This window comes from Schistocerca cancellata, chromosome 10 (assembly GCF_023864275.1).
Source record: "Schistocerca cancellata isolate TAMUIC-IGC-003103 chromosome 10, iqSchCanc2.1, whole genome shotgun sequence".
In the NCBI taxonomy this organism is placed as follows: domain Eukaryota; kingdom Metazoa; phylum Arthropoda; class Insecta; order Orthoptera; family Acrididae; genus Schistocerca; species Schistocerca cancellata.
Genome location: NC_064635.1, coordinates 37,032,684 through 37,054,990, shown reverse-complemented (window position 1 = coordinate 37,054,990; position 22,307 = coordinate 37,032,684). Strand labels below are relative to the sequence as shown.

The following is a 22,307-nucleotide window of genomic DNA, read 5'->3' as shown; positions in this document are numbered from 1 at the left end:
AGTGGAGCATGGCGCGGAAAGTATTCCTATTTTATTTCACTTCTCTTTTCTCCTCCTCTTCTAAGTTTTTTTTCTCCTTACACATGTTTATCCTTTTCACACATAGCTCTCTATCTGCAGCCTATTTGTTTTCTTTCTCTTGTGCTCCCAAAAAAAAAAAAAAAAAAAAAAAAAAAAAAAAAAAAAAAAAAAAAAAAATTGCTGCTGATGGTGAGACTGTATACTCATTTATGTTAACAAAAAACATAAAAATACAAAAGAAGGCCGTTGCGGAAATATAGCTACCTTTTATGTTTTACGTTTTCAAAGAATATTGTGTTATTTTATGAAGAACGTCGTCTTTTATTTTCATACCCAAGAGGTTTTTATTTGTTTTCTAAAACAAAAAAAAATAATTAGTAGAACACTTAAAAAAAATTAAAAAAGAAAAAAGAAAAAAAAACAAAAAAAAAAGAAAGTTGAAAAAAAGAAAAAAATAAAAAAAAAAGTTGGTAGAGCACTTGCCCGCGAAAGGCAAAGGTCCCGAGTTCGAGTCTCGGTCGGGCACACAGTTTTAATCTGCCAGGAAGTTTCATATCAGCGCACACTCCGCTGCAGAGTGAAAATCTCATTCTGGTATTATCAAGCTCAATTCCAAGAACTTAACACTGCCCACTTCTTCTATCTGCTTGTCATCATATATTAGGCAAAGCATATGTTAGGCAAGCAAGGTCAGCTAAGTGGGTCTCTCAGGAGAGCGAAATGCCTTCGAACATGGTGTAATCATTGGATGTCACCTGAGTAACAGATCCACCAGGGACATTTCACCCCTTCTAAAGCTGCCCAGCTGGACCTTTGAATTGGAAACACGAAGAAACTATCACTGATAAACGAAGACAACGGAGGTCTCATATAGTGACAGGGGGTCCATCGAGCATTGCAGAGGGTGGTTATAAAAAAAAAAAAAAAATAAAAATCGTACGAACTCAGCAGAAGGAATCACTCTTCACTTCTAAACTAATATCAGTAGTCCAGCTCGCACAGTGATTGCGCTTATGTAGTTGAAAAGAATGTAATACAATGTTCGAGCAGTCATTGCTGGAGTCAGTGCTAAACTAAGCTTGACGTCGTCTAGAGAGAGACGGCACTAGACAGTGGAAGACTCGAAACGGCCGGTTTGGAGTGATAAACCAAGATACACCCTGTGGCAATACAATGGAAAGGTTTGCGTCTATCGAACGCCTGGAGAGTGTTACCCCACATCATGTGTAGACCAGCAGGGAGGTACAGAAGATGATGATAATACACTCATGCTCATAAATTAAGGATAATGCTGATACATGGTGAAACAACGCTCTGGTGGGCGGTTTGCGGGTTTAAATCACCTCGGGGTATGACCATGCGGTGCATCTGACCTGCGGTCGTGGCACGGTGGCGCTGGCAGCAGTCCACTTACGGAAAGGTCCCAACATCTCCTCGCCTATCGTGAGGTGAATACCCTCATTTCAAATCTTATCAGCCCACCTAATTACCAACACCCTTCGATGCTACATTTCAAAATGTTCGCTTCTGTTTTTTTTTTTTTTTTAATTTTTTCTATCTGACAGAACAGATCTTACGACGTCTGATCTGCTTCAGCAATAAACTGAATCGTCGACGGCGTACGTTATTTGTGGCGTACAAAAAAGGACAGTTTACGCAATATATTAAGTATCAAATAAGTTTTATGATTTGTTTGGGGAAAGGCACGCTCTCGTACTGCTACGACAGCATCGCTCCACCACACGCCCTCTTGCCAGGTGTCCTCATTACCTTGTAAGTGATAGGCGACAGTACAGGTACTCACCCCTCTTGAAGAGCCACCCCTCCTTGACGATGTTGGCTGTGGTGGGCGCCGAAGATGGAGGCGGCGACACCTCCGCCATGTCTGCAACACACGGCACACGCTGGCGTTAGGGACGGACCATTAGCATGACTTTACATTGCTATCACGTTAACCTCCAAAATTTCTGATGTCCGAACTTAGAGAGAGATTGCGAGAAATGGGGATCGACTTCTTGTGTATCCAGGAGCCTTACACTGAGCTGACTGAAGTCATGGGATTCACATATGCACATACACAGATGACAGTAGTATCGTATACACAAGGTATCAAGTTTAGTTTTAGTAATGACATGTTCCGTAGATCATTTTGACGATTATTTTATCGATATGATGTGGAACAAGTCAGATTACAAGATATATATATTTACATGAATACTGCTAATATTAATATTACTGAAATTTTTAGTTCTACACATCCAACTACATTCAGAGGAAAAATCTTTTTTTTTTTTTTTAACAGTTCTGAATCACAGAAAATCATCCAGGGAATAGAAGTTGTTCAAAAGAAATGACTTTAAGCTACATTTAAAACCTGATCTGCTACCTGCCAGACACTTTATGTTGTTGGGCAAATGATCAAAGATTTTTGTTGCTGAAGAATGTACTCCTTTTTGAGCAACTGACAGCTTCTTTAACGGATAGGAAAGGTCATGTTTTCCTCTAGTGCTGTACGTATGGACATCAGGGTTCTCCTCAAACTGAGATGGATTATTTATGACGAATTTCATTAGCGAATATATGTACTCTGATGGTGCAGTTAAAATACCTAACTCCTTGGGTGAACACCACTAATTATTCTCACTGCTCTCTTTTGTGCAATCAATACTTTAAATGGTGAGTTACCCCAGAAAACTATTCCATAATACATTATTGAGTGGAAATATGCACAGTACGTTTGGAGGCTGATCTGTTTATTACCAAGACTAGAGATTATACGAAGATCGAAAGAAGCTGAACTTAATTGTTAGAGAAGCTCAATAATATGCTTCTTCCATTTCAAGTTGTCATCAATGTGAACACCCAAAAATTTGGAGAAATCTACCCTGTTAAATGAGCCCTGTCCATATGCTACATCAACTGTCGGTATGACTCTATTAGGTGTACAGAACTGGATATAGTGTTTTTTTTTTTTCAAAATTAAGGGCTAGTCCATTCTCTGAGAATCACTTAATAATTCTTTGAAAGACATTCTTAACAATATCTTCACCTGCTTTTTCTGAAATGGGATTTATTATAACACTCGTTTCGTCTTCCTGAACATTAAGTGGGAGGTCATTCACATGAATAAGGAACAGCAGAGGACCTAAAACTGAACCATGTGGGACTCCTTTTGTGATAGCTCCCCATTCACCCTCCCAACATTATTCGTGTTATTCAGCACAACTTTTTCCTTTCTGTTCATTAAGGATGATTCAAACCAGCTGTGTGTATAGCCTTCAATTCCATAAAACCTGAGTTTTTCCAAGAGTGTGACATAATCCCACACAGTCAAATGCCTTGGGAAGATCACAAAAAATACCAACTGGCTATAATTTGTTATTTAGGGCTTCTACTACTTGATGGGTAAATGTGTAGATAGCATTCTCAGTCGAGTAACCCTTCTGGAATCCGAACTGTAACATGCTGAGTAAATTATTTTCACTTAAATGTGAGACTACTCTTGAATACATAACTTTTACGAATATTTTAGAAAATAAAGTCAGCAATGAGACTGCTCTATAATTATTTAAGTCACTCTTGTCCCCTTCCTTATGAAGAGGTTTGACAATTGCGTATTTCAATCTGTCTGGAAAAAATTCCCTGTGCCAGCGAAGAATTAGGCACAATGCATTGGCGCAGCTGACATTTGCACTCAGGATAGTCTAGCGAAAAGGTTTTCGACGTCATTAGACCAGCACGACGGGAATTAAAAGACTTTCAACGCGAAATCGTAGTTGGAGGTAGATGTATGAGACATTCCATTTCGAAAATCGTTCGTTAATTCAACATTCCGAGATCCACAGTGTCAAGAGCATGCCAAGAATACCGAATTTCAGGCATTACCTCCCACTACGGCCAATGCAATAGGCGACGGCTTTCACTTAATGACCGAGAGCAGCGGCGTGCTGTCAGTGCTAACAGACAAGCAACACTGCGTGCAATAACCGCAGAAATCAATGTGGGACGTACGACGAACCTATGCTCCATCGCATCCATGTCACAACAGATGTTCAAAGCGGCCTCTACGGAATGAAATGCGCGCGTTCTCGTGACACACCATGGATTATCGTACTCTTTCGCTTACACCATGCTGGCGGACCACTTGCCTTGAGCTTGTACTTGGCTTCGTCTGAGTACTAGGATTCATCCCAGTATCCCGTAGAACCCGGTCCTCCAGATCTGGTACATGTGCAGACCGCCGCCACTCAGCCCATTCGTTTGACTGAACACTTATGATCACACAAACGCCCAAAAACGTCTTGATATGTTGTGTGACGTGGATGGTGTTTGTGAGTGTACTTCTCGACCGTTTCCATCTGCTTGGCCGCACAGAAACAGCATCTTGGCTTGGTCCCGATATTACGAGGTGCATTCAAGTTCTAAGGCCTCCAAAATTTTTTCTCCGGACAGGAAAGAGATAGAAACATGCGCATTGTTTTAAAATGAGGCCACGTTCATTGTCAATACGTCCCAGAGATGGCAGCACCGTACGGCAGATGGAATTTTACCGCCAGCGGCGAGAATGAGAACTGTTTTAAATACTTAAAATGGCGACGTTTTCCTTACATGAACAGCATGCAATCATTCGTTTTCTAAATTTGCGTGGTGTGAAACCAACTGAAATTCATCGACAGTTGAAGGAGACATGTGGTGATGGAGTTATGGATGTGTCGAAAGTGCGTTCGTGGGTGCAACAGTTTAATCAAGGCAGAACATTGTGTGACAACAAACCGAAACAACCTCGGGCTCGCACAAGCCGGTCTGACGACATGATCGAGAAAGTGGAGAGAATTGTTTTGGGGGATCGCCGAATGACTGTTGAACAGATCGCCTCCAGAGTTGGCATTTCTGTGGGTTCTGTGCACACAATCCTCCATGACGACCTGAAAATGCGAAAAGTGTCATCCAGGTGGGTGCCACGAATGCTGACGGACGACCACATGGGTGCCCGTGTGGCATGTTGCCAAGCAATGTTGACGCGCAACGACAGCATGAATGGGACTTTCTTTTCGTCGGTTGTGACAATGGATGAGACGTGGATGCCATTCTTCAATCCAGAAACAAAACGCCAGTCAGCTCAATGGAAGTACACAGATTCACCGCCACCAAAAAAATTTCGGGTAACCGCCAGTGCTGAAAAAATGATGGTGTCCATGTTCTGGGACAGCGAGGGCGTAATCCTTACCCATTGCGTTCCAAAGGGCACTACGGTAACAGGTACATCCTACGAAAATGTTTTGAAGAACAAATTCCTTCCTGCACTGCAACAAAAACGTCCGGGAAGGGCTGCGCGTGTGCTGTTTCACCAAGACTACGCACCCGCACATCGAGCTAACGTTACGCAACAGTTTCTTCGTGATAACATCTTTGAAGTGATTCCTCATGCACCCTACTCACCTGACCTGGCTCCTTGTGACTTTTGGCTTTTTCCAACAATGAAAGATACTCTCCGCGGCCGAACATTCACCAGCCGTGCTGCTATTGCCTCAGCGATTTTCCAGTGGTCAAAACAGACTCCTAAAGTAGCCTTCACCGCTACCATGGAATCATGGCGTCAGCGTTGTGAAAAATGTGTACGTCTGCAGGGCGATTACGTCGAGAAGTAACGCCAGTTTCATCGATTTCGGGTGAGTCGTTAATTAGAAAAAAAATCGGAGGCCTTAGAACTTGAATGTACCTCGTAATACCGTACCATTTTTTCTGCTTCGCTGCGTCAATCACACATCGCGCCAACACGCAAGGCACACACGGCACGTGGCCAGATGAACTGATTCGTCAGCGCCTTCTACCGAGGCAAAGATGCATTTACGGACACATGTTCACAGGACCTTTTCTCCTCCACTTCTAGCCAGAAATCTGTTCCTGGAGTTTGTCGGTTCAAATGGCTCTAAGCACTATGGGACTTAACATCTGAGGTCATCAGTCTACCACGATGGTCAACATAACAACTACAAACAGCCCAACTTGCAAACAGAAAACAAGGCATCCGTTGCTGTGGAATCATGTCTCACGTAATGGGCCAGTTTACTTCAGCGAAAACGCAACATTACCAAGAACGTTAATACACAGTCTTGACTAAGGAAGCTCTTCATTTCTTTAGCGCGCCGCATGTTGCGGAAAGATCGATCTCGCGCGAAGACACGGACTCTCCGAAAAATGACGCAAGTAACATTCCAGCACTTCAGCTTATTTTTTGGGGTGTTGGAGGGATGGGGATGGAGAGGGAGAGGTCCCGAGCCCCACGAAAGCCCAGCTAGATCCGCGGCGGCTGCTACGCTGTGAGTGTTGGCAGTGAATAACGTGGCCAGTGAGTCAGAGCGGCCGCTGTGTCGGGGTTGGCGCAGAGGCGCCTCGCCTGGAGAGGTGAACGGCCTGTCCGGAATGACAAACACCGCCCCCCCCACCACCACCGATCTCCCCTCCCCCACCCTCCGTCTTGATCCCCGCGCTGCCCTGTTGCTCTTCTCTTCCACACCTCCCCTCCCACTCTGCACTTAACCCGCATCAGACAGCCCCGCGTGCAGGAGATGACAGCAGAGCAAAACAAATGCCACGCTTTTCGTTGAAAGCTTAGCTGCTGCAAGGTCGACCATATCCAACGGCAGGCTCCGGTTCAAAACACACACCACCAAACTCTCTCTCTCTCTCTCTCTCTCTCTCTCTCTCTCTGCTTAGGGTTAAAGAACTACATGGCATAATATTCAGTCCTTCGGTCAAAAGGTAGTTCTTCCAGAAATAATGACATCCACTAGAAATTTGATCGGATTATTAACACGCGTACGGGTGTTAATATCGACACAATGAAACCAGTACTGATGCCAGAGCTGAGAAATATGCACTGAAGACCCAAAGGAACTGGCCCACCCGCCTAATATCGTTTAGGGACCCCTCGAGAGCCGTAGCAGCGCCGCAACACGACGTGGCCTGGGCTAGACTAATGTCTGAAGCAGTGCTGGAGGTAACTGACACCATGAATCCTGCAGGGCTGTCGATAAATCAGTAGGAGTACGAGGGGGTGGAGATTTCTAAACAGAACGTTGCAAGGCATCCCAAATATGCTCAATAATGTTCATGTCTGGGGAGTTTGGTGGCCAGCGGAAGTATTTAAACTCACCTGGAGCCGCTCTCTAGCAATTCTGGACGTGTGGGGTGTCGCACTGTACTGCTGGAATTGCTCAAGTCCGTCGAAATGCACAATGGACGTGAATGGATGCAGGTGATCAGACAGGATTCTCACGTAGGTGTCACCTGCCAGAGTCGTATCTAAACGTGTCAGGGGTCACGTATCACTCCAACTGCGCACGACCCACACCATTACAGAGCCTCCACCAGCTTGAACAGTCCCCTGCTGGCATGCAGGATCCACATATTCATGAGGTTGTCTCCATACCAGTACAGGTCCATCCACTCGATACAATTTGAAACGAGATTCGCCCGACCAGGCAACATGTTTCCAGTTATCAACAATCCAGTGTCGGTGTTGACGAGCTCAGGCGAGGCGTAAACCTTTGTGTTGTGCAATCATCAACGGCATACGATTCGACCTTCAGTTCTCAAAGCCCACATCCATGATGTTTCGTTGAACGCTTCGCGCGCTGGCACTTGTTGATGGCCCAGCATCGAAATCTGCAGCACTTCGCAGAAGTGTTGCACTTCTGCCACGTTGAACGATTCTCTTCAACCTTCGTTGGCCACGTTCTTGCAGAATCATTTCCGGCCACAACCTGTCTCCACTGTTGTTCATGTTATTTATGGATCATATGTTGAAAACAATAGACTGGCTGGGTGAGATTAAGATATGTGAACACAACATAAGCAGTCTTGCATATGCGGATGACTTAGTTGTGATGGCAGATTCGACTGAAAGTTTGCAAAGTAATATTTCAGAGCTAGATCAGAAATGTAAGGACTATGGTATGAAGATTAGCATCTCCAAAACGAAAGTAATGTCAGTGGGAAAGAAATATAAACGGATTGAGTGCCAAATAGGAGGAACAAAGTTAGAACAGGTGGACGGTTTCAAGTACTTAGGATGCATATTCTCACAGGATGGCAACATAGTGAAAGAACTGGAAGCGAAGTGTAGCAAAGCTAATGCAGTGAGCGCTCAGCTACGATCTACTCTCTTCTGCAAGAAGGAAGTCAGTACCGAGACTAAGTTATCTGTGCACTGTTCAATCTTTCGACCAACTTTGTTATATGAGAGCGAAAGCTGGGTGGATTCAGGTTACCTTATCAACAAGGTTCAGGTTACGGATATGAAAGTAGCTAGGATGATTGCAGGTACTAGACGATGGGAACAATGGCAGGAGGGTGTCCACAATGAGGAAATCAAAGAAAAACTGGGAATGAACTCTATAGATGTAGCAGTCAGGGCGAACAGGCTTAGATGGTGGGGTCATGTTACACGCATGGGAGAAGCAAGGTTACCCAAGAGACTCATGGGTTCAGCAGTAGAGGGTAGGAGGAGTCGGGGCAGGCCGAGGAGAAGGTACCTGGATTCGGTTAAGAATGATTTTGAAGTAATAGGTATAACATCAGAAGAGGCACCAATGTTAGCACTGAATACGGGATCATGGAGGAACTGTATAAGGGGGGCTATGCTTCAGACTGAACGCTGAAATGCATAATCAGTCTTAAATGATGATGATGATGATGAGCCATGTCTGAGATCTCATATTTTTCCGGATTTCTGGTACTGTACACCCGTGAAATGGTCGTACGGGAAAATCCCCACTTCATCGCTACCTCGGAGATGCTGTGCCCCATCGCTCGTGCGCCTGCCATAACACTTTGTTCAAAGTCACTTAAATCTTGATAGCTGGCCATTGTATCAGCAGTAACCGATTAACAACTGCGCCAGACACCTGTCATATAGGCGTTGGCGACTGCAGCGCCGTATTCTACCTGTTTACATATCTCCGTATTTGAGTACGCATGCCTATACAAGTTTCTCTGGCGCTTCAGGGCATATAAATATGAACTTTGCTTGTGGCTAGGTCTCCTGTCGGGTAGACCAGTCGCTTGGCGCAAGTCTGATTATTTGCTGCCACTTCTGCGACTTGCTTGTCGATGAGGATGAAATGATGAAGACAACACAACAGCCGGTCCCTATGCGTAGAATATCTCTTCTCCGGCCGGGAATCAAAACTGGGCCCCTCGCATGGCGTTCTGCCACGCTACCACTCAGCTATGGATGGTTGGTTGGTTGTTTGAGGTTTAAGGGACCAAACAGCAAGGTCATCAGTCCCTTGTTTCAAATATGCTCCATTCCGCTAATGGGACATCTCAGTAAAGTCAGAACAATAAAACGGAAAAAGGGAAAAACGTAAAAGGGCAGTCATTTTGTCATTGGTAAAAAACAAAATGAGGGAAGTCGGCAAGAGAACGAACCCAACACTATGCTGAAGCAGCATAGGCAAGACCACATGTGATTTAAAAGGTGCAACCGCTAGAATGTAGGAATACGTATGGGAAAAGGAGACTAACCAATCCTTAAAAAAAAGGTAAAAACAGAGTAAAAGGGGAAGAAAAGAAGATCTCTGTCAGGGAGGTGAATCGGGAATCTCCAAACACGGCTTACCGTGGGAGACACCCAAACACTCACCGCCCTGCCCCAACACCAGAGAGAGAGAGAGTAAAAACCTTAAAACTGAGAATAAAAACCACTTTCCCCTGAGGAAACCGAGAACCAGAGAGACCATCCGGGAATCGTCAGCCAACATCAAAGGTAAAGTGTGGGGGAGCCTATACTTAGCACGCAGAGCCAAAAGAAGGGGGAATTCAACCAAAATGTGGGCTACTGACTGGAAGGCTCCACAACCACAAAGTGGGGGTGGCTCATCGCGCAAAAGAAAACCATGGGTCAGCCTGGTATGGCCAATGCGGAGACGACCTCAGCTATGGAGACAGAGAGCTGATAAATAATGTAAGGAGAAGTAAAACAACACTATAGGACAAAAAAAGAAGCACGAGGAAGACATTATTCAAATGGTGCCGGAAATCGGCAAATGTGAAGTACATTTACAGACAATTTTAGAAAAAATTGGTTGATTTCTTCTAGGGAAAGAGCTTCATAAAATGAACAAGTCAGTAACGCGTTGGTCGACCTCTGGCACTTATTCAAATCCTTATTCGGTTTGACACTGATTGATAGAGTCGCTGAGTATCCTCCTGAGAGATACCATGCCAACTTGTCTCGAATTGGCGTGTTAGATCGTCGAAATCCCGAGATGCTTCGAGGACCCTGCCCATAATTTTCAAACGTTATTAGTTGGGGAAAGACCCGGCGACCTTGCTGGCCAAGGTAAGGTTTGCCAAGCACAAAGACAAGCAGTAGAAACTCTCCCGCCGTGTGTGGACGGAGCCTGTGTTGCTCAAATGTAAACCCAGGAAGGCTTGCGGAGAACGGCGACAAAACGGGGCCTGTAATATCGTCGAGTACTGCCGTGCTGTAAGGTCAATGCGAATGACAACCAGGGTGGTCCTGCTATGAAATGAAGTGGAACCCCAGAGCATCAGCCCTGGCTGTCGGTCCGTATGGCGGACCAATGTCAGCTCGGAATCCCCTGCGCTTTGCGGCCTCTCCAGACACCGCTGGTCATCGGAGCTCAGTTCGAAGCAGGTCTAATCACAGAACACAATTGTACTCCAGTCAGTGAGATTTCAGTGCGTAGACGCCCCGGAGACTGTTGGGATACCAACCTGACTGTCAATGGGTTTGCCGGCCGATGTGGCCGAGCGGTTCTAGGCGCTTCAGTCTGGAACCGCGCGACCGCTACGGTCGCACGTTCGCATCTTGCCTCGGACATGGATGTGTATGATGTCCTTCGGTTAGTTAGGTTTAATTAGTTCTAAGTTGTAGGGGACCGATGACCTCAGATGTTGAGTCCCATAGTGCTCAGAGCCATTTGAACCATTTGGCAATGGGTTTGTTTATAAGAACTTTCCGCCTGCCAGTCACGATTTTACTTTATTCATATTTTACTCGAAGCGTTTCGGAAATAATTCCATTTTCAAATGTGCTTTCTCTTTTTAACACGCAATTTTTGGATCTGTGAGGTTCTGTTTCGTTTTGTTGACTTCACAGCAATGTACAAAAAAACGCGCAATTCTTCGTTACTTATCAATTTTTATATCTACTTAGTGGCGAAATATGGTCGAACTTGTACTTGCAGTGTCTCACACATGTTAAACATCACACAAAACTTTCAATGCACTATACATATCGAGATAACTTACAAAAACAAACAGTTACAAAGATGTTTTTAGTTGTTGTAGTTGAGAGATGATGATGCTGTTTGGTTTGTGGGGCGCTCAACTGCGCCATCATCAGCGCCCTTACAAAAGCCCATTTGTTACAGTCTAATTTTTTCCAGGTCAACTCTAACCACTGCCACAAATGATGATAATGATGATGATGATGATCATGAGGGGCGTGAGTCGTGCTTGGGTAGCTCAGTTGGTAGAGCACTTGCCCACGAAAGGCAAAGGTCCCGAGTTCGAGTCTCGGTCCGGCACACAGTTTTAATCCGCTAGGAAGTTTTATACCAGCGCACACTCCGTTGCAGAGTGAAACCCTCATACTGGAAACATCCCCTAGGCTGTGGCTAAGCCATGTCTCCGCAATATCCTTTCTTTCAGGAATACTAGTTCTGCAAGTTTCGCAGGAGAAATGGTTCAAATGGCTCTGAGCACTATGGGGCTTAACATCTGAGGTCATGAGTCCCCTAGAACTTAGAACTACTTAAACCTAACTAACCTAAGGACACCACACACATCCATGCCCGAGGCAGGATTCGAACCTGTGACCGTAGCAGTCTCGCGGTTCCGGACTGAAGCGCCTAGAACCGTATGGCCACCGCGGCCGGCCTCGCAGGAGAGCTTCTGTAAAGTTTAGAAGGTAGGAGACGAGGCACTGGCAGTAGTGAAGCTGGGAGGACGGGGCGCGAGTCCTGCTTGGGTAGCTCAGATGGTAGAGCACTTGCCCGCGAAAGGCAAAGGTCCTGAGTTCGAGTGTCGGTCCGGCACACAGTTTCAATCTGCCAGAAAGTTTCATATCAGCGCACATTCCGCTGCAGAGTGAAAATCTCATTCTGGACTTCGACTAATGATGACGAGTAGGAATCTGTTTGAAACATTTCGACATAACTCGAATTATGACGCGACAAGGTTTCATGAACAAAACTGTTGTTTCCACTTACTATTTTCTGAGTTACGGAGAACAACTCCTAATCTGAGACAGCCTGTATAATTTCGCGTGTGCCGTCCGTCGCAGCGCTGCGGTGCGGCAGCGCCTGGCTGTAAACAAGTGTGTGTGGGTGCCGCCCACGCCGGTCTGGCGAAGCGCGAGACGAGACGACAGGAGCGGAGGAGGAGACGCGACAGGAGGCCCAGAAATAAATGGTGCCGTCGCGGCGGCGCTGGGACCGCATTTAGCAGCGTCAGAGGAGGCGGAGGCGGAGGCGCGGCGCAGCTGCAGGCGGTGGGACCACACGTGATGCGGACGACTAGCACCGTCTCCACGCGGCGGGCGTACACTGCGGACCATTACAATTGCAGCGCTATCGAGGAGCCATGCAACACACGTCACATCGCACAGTGACCCATTTCGTTGAAAAGGAAAACCGAGGTTGGTTGGTTGATTCGGGGGAGCGGACCAAACAGCGAGGTCATCGGTCTCTTCGGATTTGGGAAGGGTGGGGAAGGAAAACGGCTGTGACCTTTCACAGGACCCATCCCGGGATTTACTTCAAGCGATGTAAGGCAATCACGGAAAACCTAAATCAGGGTGGCCGGACGGGGGTTTGAACCGTCGTCCTCCAGAATGCGGGTCTTATGTGTGTTAACCACTGCGCCACCTCGCTCGGTGCAAACCGAGGGAAAACCTAGCCAAATGCGAACAGGACTCATGCACTGAGGGTTCCGCACCAAGCTAATAATGTATTTAGACAGTTCATCCATTTTGGGAATCGAAAATGTCGGCGATTTTTGCCTGTTATCGAGGTTGATACCAGCTAGATATTGTTCCGTACCTCCTCAGGAGCTCGACGTGGCATGGACTAAATAAGACGCTGGAAGTCAACTGCAGAAATACTGAGCCATGCTGCCTCTACTGCCATCCATAATTGTGAAAGTGTTGCAGGCGACGGATTTTGTGCACGAACTGACCTCTCGATTATGTCCCATAAACGGTCTATGGGATTCAAGTCGGCCGATATGGGTGGCCAAACCATGCACTCGAATCGTCCAACACGTTCTTCAAATCAACCGCGGGCAGCAGTGGCACGGTGAGATGGCGCATTGTCATCCATAAAAATTTCACTGTTGTCTTGGAACGTGAAGTGCATTAATTGGATCCAGTACAGTGCTTTTTTTCTAAAAAAAAAAGTTTGAGGGTACTCCGACATTGGATATAATCCAGCGAAACCGAAGCATGCGATATCACCCCTCTGCTTTTAGCCATGACGTCATCAACATGTCGAACTAGGTATCGGCCACTTCAGTTGACTTTACAACTCAAATGAAGTAGGCGATACCGAGAAACATGCAAACACAAGAGAATTTGGTATCGAACACTTCAGTTTACATCACCTTAAATGAAGCATGCGATTCCCATCAACCCCTGAACAATAAAAGAAAACGGTATCGTACACTACAATTGTCCTGTAATACACCTCAAATGAAACAGCAAACGGAACGGCAAACGCCAACGAATGAAGAACTACAAAACAAAGACGGAAATGAATCGCGAAGGCTCATGGTAGCGGGCCCGTAGAGACATCTATCCATAGCTCGGCTCTGAGCGCACGCTTATCCCTTTAGCACTAGCATCGCCCACTATTGGCGGGCGAGGGCACTACACGCTTGTCGACCTGGCTGCCGGCAATGCAGTTGTCGAGAACGGTTGCTGCAACTTCGAAATGCTGGAAACACTTAATGGCATCGCTTTTCCCACCAAAAACTTCACTGATTTCGTTCGTATTGCAATTACCAACACCAAAAAATGAAATTAAAAATTTACGTCCGTGAAATAAATCTTTGGCACTCTTCCAAGTTCTCAACATCGTAAAAAAATTACTTTGTCAACGAAAAGGTTTAGGGGTACGAATCCCTCAGGGTTCCCCCAGAAAAACAGCACTGATCCAGTCCATTCCATGTAAACGCAGACTACACCATTATGGAGCCAGCCCTAGCTTGGACACTGCCTTGTTGACAGCTAGGGTTGATGGCTTCGTGGGGTCTGCGTCGCACTCGACCCCTACCATCAGGTCTTACCAGCTGAAATCGGGGCTCACCTCACCGGGCACAGATTTTCCAGTCGTCTGGGGTCCAAACAACGTGGTCACCAGCCCGGGGGAGGTGCTGCGAACGATGCAGTGCTGCTAGCGAAGGCACTCGCACCCCTCATCTGCTGCCACAGCCCATTAACGCCAAATTTCGCAGCACTGTCCAAACGGATGTTAGTCCCACGTCCAACATTGGTTTCTGCGGTCATGTCAAGCATTTTTGCTTGTCTGTTAGCACTGCTAAATCTACGCAAAGGTAGCTGCGTTGTCCGTGGCGCAAGGTAATGCCTGAAATTTGGTGTTCTTTGGCACGCTCTTGACTCTGTGGATCTCGAAATATTGAATCCCCTGGCGATTTCCGAAATAAAACTTCCCATGCCTGTAGCTCCAGCTACCATTCCGCGCTTCAAAGTCTATTAATTATCGTCGTGCAGCCGCAATCATGTCGAACACCTTTTCACATAGATCACCAGAGAACAAATGACAGCTCCACCACTGCACTGTCCTCTTACACCTTGTATATGCAACACCTCTGCCATTTGCATAGGTGCATTCGCTATCCCACGAGTTTTGCCAACTCACTGTAAATTTAGCACTCATGCAGGAGACAGGCGACCTCTGTGATAATAATCAGGACTACTCCATTCAGGGCGACTCTGTCGAAATGCTAAAAGTCAAACACCAGCCAGGGAATCGCTTCATTCCTGACGTGATGCGCATTTTAATTTATTCATCGTTAGATATTCAGCAGCGATTACTACACCTATATACACTACTGGCCATTAAAATTGCTACACCAAGAAGAAATGCAGATGATAAACGGGTATTCATTGGACAAATATATCATACTAGAACTGACATGTGATTACATTTTCACGCAATTTTGGTGCATAGATCCTGAGAAATCAGTACCCGGAACAACCACCTCTGGCCGTAATAACGGCCTTGAAACGCCTGGGCATTGAGTCAAACAGAGCTTGGATGGAGTGTACAGGTACAGGTACAGCTGCCCATGCAGCTTCAACGCGATACCACAGTTCATCAAGAGTAGTGACTGGCGTATTGTGACGAGTCAGTTGCTCGGCCACCATTGACCAGACATTTTCAATTAGTAAGAGATCTGGAGAATGTGCTGGCCACGGCAGCAGTCGAACATTTTCAGTATCCAGAAAGGCCCGTACAGGACCTGCAACATGCGGTCGTGCATTATCCTGCTGAAATGTAGAGTTTCACAGGGATCGAATGAACGGTAGATCCACGGGTCGTAACACATCTGAAATGTAACGTCCACTGTTCAAAGTGCCGACAGTGCGAGCAAGAGGTGATCGAGACGTGTAACCAATGGCACCCCATACCATCACGCCGGGTGATACGCAAGTATGGTGATGACGAATACACGCTTCCAATGTGCGTTCACCGCGGTGTCGCCAAACACGGATAAGACCATCACGATGCTGTAAACACAACCTGGATTCATCCGAAAAATGACGTTTTCTCATTCGTGCACCCAGGTTCGTCGTTGAGTACACCATCGCAGGCGCTCCTGTCTGTGATGCAGCGTCTAGGGTAACCGCAGCCATGGTGTCCGAGCTGATAGTCCATACTGCTGCAAACGTCGTCGAACTGTTCGTGCAGATGGTTGTTGTCTTGCAAACGTCCCCATCTGTTGACTCAGGGAACGAGACGTGGCTGCACGATCCGCTACAGCCGTGCGGATAAGATGCTTGTCATCTCGACTGCTAGTAATACGAGGCCGTTGGGATCCAGCACGGCGTTCCGTATTACCCACCTGAACCCACCGATTCCATATTTTGCTAACAGTCATTGGATTTCGACCAACGCGAGCAGAAATGTCGCGATACGAAAACCGCAATCGCGAAAGGCTACAATCCGACCTTTATCAAAGTCGGAAACGTGATGGTACGCATTTCTCCTCGTTACACGAGGCATCACAACAACGTTTCACCAGGCAACGCCGGTCAAGTGTATGAGAAATCGGTTGGAAACTTTCCTCATGTCAGCACGTTGTAGGTGTCGCCACCGCCGCCAACCTTGTGTGAATGCTCTGAAAAGGTAATCGTTTGCATATCACAGCATCTTCTTCCTGTCGGTTAAATTTCGCGTCTGTAGCACGTCATCTTCGTGGTGTAGCAATTTCAATGGCCAGTAGTGTAATACGTTCAGATCATCAGGATCATAGCGACGACGTTCGGTTAAATTTTGTGTGTGACAACCTTCCATTTGGTAACGTGAGAAACTGAGCGAGTAAAGTCGTCGGCAGTTAGACCGTGCTTTCGAACGTCGACGTTGAGCGACCGGTTTCAGCGCCCCGCTGAGCGTTCACAAACGATGCTACGTGTGCATACGGTACGTGGGCACCAACGTGGTATGCGCGACCGCAACGCTCTCCAGCGGCTCGGAAATCACACTGTTTACGAAATGGACGGGAGTAGAATTCCTATATTAGTTCTATTAAAATGTAAAATTTCTTCTTTGTCTACATGCTTGTCTACTTGTTCTGTCTATAATACGCACAAATAACAACTTCAATATCGATGAACACATTATGAGGCAAAAAGGAAAGTAAAATGTCCAGTCAGTAAGGGAATCAGCTTATAAAAGATCCATTACTAATAGTGCGATACAATATTACACTAGTCCTCCACACGAGTTAAAATTATTTCAACATTTACAATTTTTGGCAAAACCTTACGGTCGTTGTTACTTGATCACTATTCCCATTCAGTAGCAGAATTTTTACAACGTATGAAACAGAAAAGTTAAAAGAAGAAAGGGCAATTTTTTTGCTGTAAGTAGTGCAAGCTGTACTGTATACGTATAATATCGAATATTATAGTATATACTTATGTTAACCTAATAAAGTATCAGGGCCGATTAAAGACGCGAAGGTTAATTCTGGAGACAGCTGGACACGAACCATCACCACGCCACACCTCTCGTCAAGTGTCTATAAAGCTACTCACTGCTCAACCGACCACAAGTGGGTGTAGACTATTCCTAGCATGTTACATCTCCTTAAATCTGTAATCGTAGCTGTGTTACTAACTAAAATTTAATTATAACAAATTGTACCAGGAACAATGTGTTTATATTGGATCCCCAACGTGCAGTTGTCTTCAACCAGCATACTGCCACAATACGCAAGTTACAATAATTCTTTAACGACGAATATGACGTTTCTAGTCATTCTATTACAACGAATCGTGCAAATAATGACAGGTTTTCGAGAGATACTCAATTTTCTGGTGCTCAGGAAATCCATGTATCCATATGGGCTTCAAGAGAAAGCCAATATGGCGGCTCGCGACTCTGTACCGAAGGGAGACGGCGTGCACGTGACGTGGCTGGCGCTCTTCCACCTCACAGGCCGACGATCAGAATATCTGACATGCTGAATAATGCTCTGCGCTTTTAGACAACGTGCCATTCCACGCTGTGATGCCACGAACTGCGCTCGCTGGACGATTGAATGGACGGTCCGTTTGCCGACGGCTTAAGCACCTACAATAAACCATATGGTGAGCTCAGAATCTCTATTTCCCATTGCAGAGCTTTGAGAGCAAGGTTTTCCCGAAAAGACAGCAAACAAATAAATAAAATAATATAAAAAGAGGAAGAGAAGAAAAAAATAGTGTGAAAGTATTATGTGAAATAACAGATTTATTTTTCTCATTATTATGTTATTCGTCGTCGTCGTCGCCGCAAATTGATTCCGAGTATGCAGAGCTGCTTCCTGCAAAGAGTGAGTATTTCAAGTCAATTTACGGACGTGTTTCCGGTGGCTGAACAGACCAATAGTGGTGTAAAAAACACGAAATAAACAGTTCACATAATATGCAAAAAACTGGTGATTTCTCAAACTGGCGAACAATCACGAATGGGGTGCCGCAAGGTTCGGGCTTGGGTCCTCTGCTGTTCTTAATATATATTAATAACTTGCCATTGCCATTCAATATTCACGAAGATGCAAAGCTGGTACTTTTTGCCAATGATACAAGTATAGCTATCACACCCGACAGACAAGAATTAACTGATGAAATTGAAAACGACGTTTTTCAGAAAATCGTTAAGTGGTTCTCTGCAAATGGGCTCTCATTAACTTTGACAAAACACAGTATATACAGTTCCACACAGTAAATGGAATGACACCATTAATAAATATAGACTTCGATCAGAAATCGGTAGCTAATGTAGAATATTCAAAATTTCTAGGTGTATGCATTGATGAGGGGTTGAACTCGAAAAAAACGCATTGAAGATCTGCTGAAACGTTTTGAGTTCAGCTACTTATGCTATTACGGTAATTGCAAATTTTGGCGATATACATCTGAGTAAATTAGCTTACCACGCCTATTTTCACTCTCTGCTTTCGTATGGCATCATATTCTGGGGTAATTCATCATTGAGTAAAAGAGTGTTCATTGCACAAAAGCGTGTAATCAGAATAATTGCTGGAGCTCATCCAAGATCATCCTGCAGACACTTATTTAAAGAGCTAGGGATCTTCACTGTAGCCTCGCAATATACATATTCACTTATGAAATTTGTTATTAGCAATCTGAACGAATTCAAAAGTAATAGCAGTGTACATGGCTACAACACTAGGAGAAAGGATGATCTTCACTAGTCAAGGGTAAATCTAACTTTGGCTCAGAAGGGAGTAAATTACGCTGCCACAAAAGTCTTTGGTCACTTACCTAATAGCATCAAAAGTCTGACAGATAGCCATATAGCATTTAAAAGGAAATTAAAAGAATTTCTTAATGGCAACTCCATCTACTCATTAGATGAATTTTTGGATATAGTAAGTGGGTAATTTCCCAACCCCCACAAAAAAAATATTGAGTGTCATGTAATATTTTGTCTAATGTAATATCTTGTATAGACACCTTTTATTAACCTGACACGTTCCACATCATTACGAAGTGTCGTATTCATGATCTATGGAACAAGTATAATCTAATCTAACCTAATGTAACCCGCGCTGAATGGTTGGAGGATGGCGGAGGTGTCACTGACAGAGCTTCACTGCTTGTCGCTTGGCCGCTTCATGGCCGCGGCGTTCTCTTTCAAACAAGTTGATAGCCGTCCACAGCACCCTCTTCCCATGTTTGTATGTTTCTACCAGTCGCCTTCATGATGTGTTTTAACTGGTTCTTAAGGGGCTCCGGAAAGGCTCAAAATCATGAAATGTTCAATTTTTACTTTTTTGCGTTTTCTGAATCTGCAGTCTATTACCTTTTAATAGATACATAATTTATTCAACTATTTTTAAATTTTTTTTGAAATGTGTTCTACATGGGCGTGACCCCCTGTGGCGCTGTTAAACTGTTGTCAAATGGTGTTATTATTAACGTCCGTGTTCATCAGGTACATTTTAGTGATGTGAGATAAAGTATGTGTTGTGGCTAACCTATTTTCAGAGACTTAGCAGCACCTGAACTGTTGAAAAAGTGTATTCACGGAAAAACTCAAAACCCCAATGAAAGTGTAAATAGTGTTATATGGTCGAGAATCCGCAAGACTGTATTTGTTGGAATAGAAACACTTCACTTTGGTGTGTATGATGCTGTTGCGACTTTCAATGATGGCAAGATTGTAAGTTGCAAGGTATTTAGAAATATGGGAATGAAGATAGGTTCTAACATGGTACGAGCGATGCTTGCTTTAGACAAGGAACGCCTTCGGGCTGCAGACAGGGCTGTAAAGAGTCTAGAAATACAAGCAAGAGTAAACAGGAGGAGGAATAAGAGGAAGCTGGAGGAGGAGTTTGCAGAGGATGAAGATAATCCATCCTATGAACCTGGAATGCACTAAAAAGTTAATCCAATCTTTGTCGCTCGATTCCCAAAACTTTTATTTTCTCATACTAATTACATGTTTTCTAAGGATCTTCCAAACATATTTGTCTCAAACTTTCAGTAAATGTTACACAGTACCTTCTGCATAATTTAACACAGCCTTTTTCCAAAAAATTGTATATTTTTGAATATATAAATAAAAAATTGCAAAAAAATGTTGTGAATTTTCATTACAATTGAAAAAAAAATCACCTTTAATAACTGAACTAAAATTTTGTAAAATCCCTGTGTTAAGTTGTAGCCCATATTCCAATAAATAATCTGTAAAAAGTTCAACTTCCTACCTCAAATACTTTGTGAGGAGAGATGTAATTTATAAGCGTTATTTTAACATTGCAAGTATAGGGCGTTCCGGAGCCCCTTAAAACGCGTGAAAGGAGCTCCGTAGTATCTACTGCTCGAGCAGAGTTCACAATAATGGATTTGGCGGGGAAGTCTCGTATCACTCGTGCGATGAAAATGGCCTGGCCATCTAAGCTGATTACCGATAATCGCCGCCTCAGAGTTGTTTAGATACGCTTCCTCGACAACAGTAGTGTTGGTCACATTGTCCTTCCACTGTAAGTTCAAGATTGTATCTCATTTTTTGTTGGTGGAAGCGCTCATGTTTTTTTGATATCACGGCGACGGCGGCAGAGTGTCCAAGTTCAAATGGCTCTGAGCACTATGGGACTTAACATCTATGGTCATCAGTCCCTTAGAACTTAGAACTACTTAAACCTAACTAACCTAAGGACAGCACACAACACCCAGTCATCACGAGGCAGAGAAAATCCCTGACCCCGCCGGGAATCGAACCCGGGAACCCGGGCGAGAGTGTCCAAGTGTCATAGCCTTACATGAGTCTAGAAATGACAACAGCTCTGTACACCACAAGTGTGATTATTACGTGGGTAATCCCAAATGTAAGGTCTCCTATTTCTTTTTATAAGTACAGAACTCTGTTTGTGTGGCAGTTGGTCACACTGTTATGAAGAGTGCTTCACGCGCTGTGTGTAAACATGCGCACGCTGCGCTGAGGCGCTCAGTCTTGGCTTGGCAGCCGCTGAGAATGGAGCTCCCGTTGGATGTTACCCCCAAGTGCGAATTGCGCGCAGTTATTTGGTTTAGGAACGCAAAGGGCACTGCGCCGATAGAAATCCATCGCCAATTGACGGAAGTGTATGGTGAATCGTGCATGGATGTCAAAAATGTTCGTAAGTGGTGTAGAGAGATTGCAGCTGGTCGGACCGAAGTTCACGACGAACAGAGGAGCGGAAGACCGTCAATATCTGAGGAGACAGTGTTGAACGTTGAGCAAAGCATGCGTGAAGATCGGTGGACCACCCTGGATGATCTCTGCATGTTGGTTCCTGAGGTTTCCCGAAGCACCGCTCACAGAATTTAAACGGAAACATTGAACTACCGGAAGGTGTGCGCAAGATGAGTGCCACGCATGCTGACTGAGGACCACATGCGGCAACGAGTTGATGCTTCCCGCGCATTTCATCACCGCCTTGCTGCCGAAAAGGACAACTTTCTGGACTCAATTGTCACCGGTGACGAAACCTGGGCATGCCACTTTACACCTGAGATCAAGCAACAATCCTTCTTCGCCAAAGCCGCGGAAATTCAAACAAACACAATCCGCCGGTCAAGTCATGACAACCGTTTTTTGGGATCGGAAAGGGGTATTGTTGGTCGACTTTATGCCCACTGGGACCACAATTAACGCTGAAGGGTACTGTGAGACTCAGAAAAAACTCAAACGTGCAACTGAGAACCGGAGAAGAGGAATGCTGAGCAAGGGCGTACACATTCTCCATGACAACGCTCGCCCACACATCGCTCGGCAAACCGTTGCTCTCCTGCAACAGTTTCAGTGGAACACAATCACCCACCCACCCTATAGTCCTGACTTGGCTACCGAGTCACTACCACCTGTTCCCTAAGTTAGAAGAACATTTGGCCGGAAACCGATTAAGCTCCAACGACGAGATGAAAGAAGAGGTTCAGAACCTTCTGAACAGCATGGCGGCGAGCTGGTATGACATGGGCATACAGAAACTGCCATAGCGTCTACAAAAATGCATCG

General features: G+C 45.1%; 1 protein-coding gene across 1 annotated transcript in view; it reads right to left on the bottom strand.

Moving 5' to 3' along the window:
• Window positions 1-22,307, bottom strand: part of LOC126106100 (RAC serine/threonine-protein kinase) — a 715,375-nt gene that overhangs the window by 421,805 nt on the left and 271,263 nt on the right. Inside the window, exon 2 of the mRNA XM_049912348.1 lies at window positions 1,826-1,906. Coding sequence (XP_049768305.1) covers window positions 1,826-1,904 — 79 coding nt within the window. The 5' untranslated portion in view covers window positions 1,905-1,906. The remainder of the gene's footprint in view (window positions 1-1,825; window positions 1,907-22,307) is intronic.